Here is a 1838-nt window from a genome sequence, read left to right as displayed (position 1 = left end):
ATTACATTAATTAAAAAAAAAACAAACATACATACATATAAAAAAAACTAATCTTCGTTCATGTTACGTTAGTATAAATGTTCCGCGACATCTTCTCGAAGATTGAAACACGTTTCACTGTTATGAATTTCAACAACTCGCTCTAAAAACTCATTCGTTCCTGGTACGAAATCATCAATTGGAATGACAACGTCGTTCGGATCATACATGCAAATCGCTCGACCTTCATCTTCAATAATCATATTATGCATTATAATACATGCTAGGACTATTCGTTTAATTCTTTCTTTATCCCAGAGTCGTGTGCATATTTCACTACATGTCATGTCTGATTAAGCACTCCAAATGCCCTCTCGATATCTTTTCTCGCCGATTCCTGTTTTTTTGCAAACAACTTTGCCTTTTCACTTCGAGGAACCGAGTATGCCTTCGTCAATGTAGAATAATCCAGGTATATCCCATTACCAAGGTAGTAACTGTATTTGTACGTCATATCAGGTACTTTGTCGGTCCAAATATCGTTGAAAAGAAGAGACTGGCCAAGAACATTAATGTTGTTGTTAGACCCCGCTACTCCGAAAAAGGCATGCCATATCCACAAATCTTGAGATGCAACAGCTTCTAGGATGATAGGTTGTTCGCCTATATCTCCTCGAGTGAACTGGCCATGCCATGCATTTGAACATTTTTCCCAAGCCACATGCGTACAATCTAGACTGCCAAGCATACTCGGAAATCCATGCCTCTCTTCATGAGCCGAATATAATCTCTCAATATCACGTTGAGTAGGTTTGCGCAAATATTGTTCTTGAAAAACCTCATACACACATGCAGAAAAACACACATGCAGAAAACCAATCTACACATTCAACTGCGGTCCTCTCGGATACTTTCAAGTATTCGTCAGATGCATCAAATGCTATACCGTATCCCAAATACCTAAGAGCAGCCGCACATTTTTGTATACTACTAAAACTCATTCTTCCTCTAGCGTCGGGTTTTTGTTTGAAAAAATCATAACGAGATTCTAAAGCATTACTAATACGTAAAAACACAGCCTTATTCAGACGGAAACGACGTTCGAACGAGTCGTCATTATAAAGACAATTATCGGCAAAGTAATCACGTACTCATAAGTCGTGTGCGGTTTGGCGATCACGATTGACGACCGTCATTGTACGAGCAACATTCGAACTTTCTTCGTCGTGAATGTGTTGCACAACGTTGAAGAATGTCTCGACGAATTCTACTTCGTCATCCGAGTCAAAAGTTTTTAAGAATTTCATGTGTTTTGTGGAATCCATGTGCATGTGTTTTGTTGTTTTAGAGAATGAAGGTGTAAGTTTTGGTGAAAATAGAAGATTTTATTTATATGTATTGAATTGAGTTTGAAAAAAAAAGGTCAAATTGCCGTTCAACGGTCGAGAAAGCAATCACAAATCAATTTCCGCGTTTAAAATCGTCGTCGGCAACACGAGGCACAACGACCACGCCCGACCACGATTTGCCGGGGTGGTGTGCACGGATTTTTCTCGTGTGTGACCACGGATGCTCTCGTTGAGAGTATACCGTATGGTCTTATCCATATCATTGAATCATAAATATATTCTAAAAAAAAAACTCATCATACCTTGATTCACCAATATTCAATAATTCAAATCTAAAACGATCATCCTCAATGCTTTAAGTCATAATTTTGGTAACGAAACCTTATAATAATAAGATAAGCTTTATAATAATATTGAATTCAAACTATAAAATAACTTATAGGTCTTCTACTTTCCCCAATTTCATAAAGAGTTATTTTAATTTTGAGTAAATTACACGATTAGTCCCTC

General features: G+C 37.3%; 1 protein-coding gene across 1 annotated transcript; it reads right to left on the bottom strand.

Annotated features, from left to right (window-relative positions):
- Positions 1 to 322: 322 nt before the first annotated feature.
- LOC145164999 (uncharacterized) lies at positions 323 to 727 on the bottom strand. Its single transcript, XM_079083638.1, has one exon. It carries the CDS (start codon positions 725 to 727, stop codon positions 323 to 325), a length of 405 nt encoding a protein of 134 aa, XP_078939764.1.
- Positions 728 to 1838: the final 1111 nt, after the last annotated feature.

This window comes from Lactuca virosa, chromosome 3, assembly GCF_052849685.1.
Source record: "Lactuca virosa cultivar CGN04683 chromosome 3, Lactuca_virosa_CGN04683_v6, whole genome shotgun sequence".
Classification (NCBI taxonomy): Eukaryota; Viridiplantae; Streptophyta; class Magnoliopsida; order Asterales; family Asteraceae; genus Lactuca; species Lactuca virosa.
The sequence above is the reverse complement of the archived record's forward strand: the minus strand, read 5'-3'. Positions and strand labels throughout refer to the sequence as shown.

Excerpts from the sequence above, each read along its gene's own strand:
- LOC145164999 (XM_079083638.1), bottom strand. The coding sequence starts at position 727 with ATGCTTGGCAGTCTAGATTGTACGCATGTGGCTTGGGAAAAATGTTCA.